Source organism: Nicotiana sylvestris, chromosome 7 (genome assembly GCF_000393655.2).
Source record: "Nicotiana sylvestris chromosome 7, ASM39365v2, whole genome shotgun sequence".
NCBI lineage: Eukaryota > Viridiplantae > Streptophyta > Magnoliopsida > Solanales > Solanaceae > Nicotiana > Nicotiana sylvestris.
The window spans coordinates 23,684,048-23,685,651 of NC_091063.1; the positions used below are offsets into that span (position 1 = coordinate 23,684,048).

The window sequence follows — 1,604 nt, forward strand, 5'->3', positions numbered from 1 at the left end:
CTACAACTGCTCCTTCAACTCTTTCAACTCTGGCGGGGTCATGCAGTATGGCGGAATAAAAATAGGCTGAGTACCCGGAGCCAAATCAACGCAAAAGTCAATATCCATGTTGAGTGGCATCCCCGACAGGTCTGCAGGAAATAATTTTGGGAACTCATGAACAACTAGTACAGAATCCGTGGAAGGAACCTCTGTATTAGAATTACGAACATAAGCGAAATAAGCCAAACGCCCCTTCTCGACCATACGTCGAACATTCATATAAGAGATAACCCTACTAGTAAAATGACCAGGAGTCCTTCTCCACTCTAATCGAGGAAAACCCAGCAATGCTAAGGTCATGGTCTTGGCGTGACATTCCAATATGGCATGATAAGGTAAGAGCCAATCTATCCCTAAAATGTCATCAAAATCAACCATATCAAGAAGTAGGAGATCTACGCTAGTCTCAAGACCCCCAATAATAACCACACACAAATGATAGACATGATCTACAATAATAAAATCCCCCACCAGCGTGGAAACATACACGTGAGCCCTTAAAGAATCACGAGGCACAACCAAATATAAAGCAAAATAAGATGACACATAGGAGTATGTAGACTCTGGATCAAATAGAACTGAAGCATCTCTACTGCAAACTGAAATAGTACCTATTATAATAGCATTCGATAATTCAGCCTCATGCCTGGCTGGGAAACCATAACATTGGGGCTGGGGCCCACCACTCTAAATCATATCCCTGGAACGGCCTCCTACTGGCTAGCCTCCACCTCTTGCGACCTAGCCTCCACCTCTAACAGTCTAACCTCCACCTCTAGCTCCCTAACCTATACCTTTGGCTCCCTGACCTCTACCTCTAGCTAGCTATGCGGGCGATGCCGGGATCATGGCACGAGAACCTTGCTGCTATGGCTGAACACCCACTAATCTTGGACAGGTCCTCTGGATATGCCCATACTCACCATACTCAAACATTCATTCTGGTACTGCGGCTGTGGAAAATGAGACTGACCATGACGATTCGACTGACCGCGATAATAGCTCTGAAGATGAGGTGCTCTGATAGGAGTTGGTAGTGTACTATAAGTTGGCTGGTCTGAACGAGGTACATAAAGACCATGACTCCCTGAAGCTCCATGGGATGTGTGAAGTGTTGAATGAAATGGGAAGATGGCCTCTACCAAAAGTACCTCGACCTCCAAATGAGACCCCACTGAATCCACCAGAGTGATGCAGCCTCTTGTCAGACCCCTGACCATTCCCATGAGATAGAACCATCTCAACTCGTCTGGCCACAGTGGCTGCATCTTGGAAAGAAATCTCACTCCTTGTCTCCGTAGCCATCTGTAATCTAATAGGATGAGCGAGTTCCTCAATAAACCTCCTCACCCTCTCCCTCTCGGTAGGAAGTATAAGAAGAGCATGACAAGCTAAATCAATAAAGCAGGTCTCGAACTAAGTATTAGACAAACTGTACTACAACACCCAACAAAACTACCCCCAACGGGTTGAGCTGCTAGAGTCTGAAACTGATGAGCCATCTACTCTGGAGTGTGGGTAGTGCGAGTTTGTGCTCCTCTCCTAGCCCGAGAGACAGCTGT

The 1,604-nt window shown here is 46.3% G+C and overlaps 1 protein-coding gene across 1 annotated transcript; it reads right to left on the minus strand.

Moving 5' to 3' along the window:
• LOC138872846 (uncharacterized) lies at window positions 1-1,347 on the minus strand. The gene is made up of 2 exons (XM_070151266.1): window positions 1,194-1,347; window positions 1-653 (listed from the first exon to the last, which is right to left on the minus strand). Exons 1-2 carry the CDS (start codon window positions 1,345-1,347, stop codon window positions 1-3), a joined length of 807 nt encoding a protein of 268 aa, XP_070007367.1.
• Between the last annotated feature and the right edge of the window lie 257 nt (window positions 1,348-1,604).

Coding starts and splice junctions, on each gene's coding strand:
- LOC138872846 (XM_070151266.1), bottom strand. CDS start 1,347: ATGGCTACGGAGACAAGGAGTGAGATTTCTTTCCAAGATGCAGCCACT. Junction 654..1,193: donor GGTCTCATTTGGAGGTCGAG/GTACTTTTGGTA, acceptor CTATTATAATAG/GTACTATTTCAGTTTGCAGT.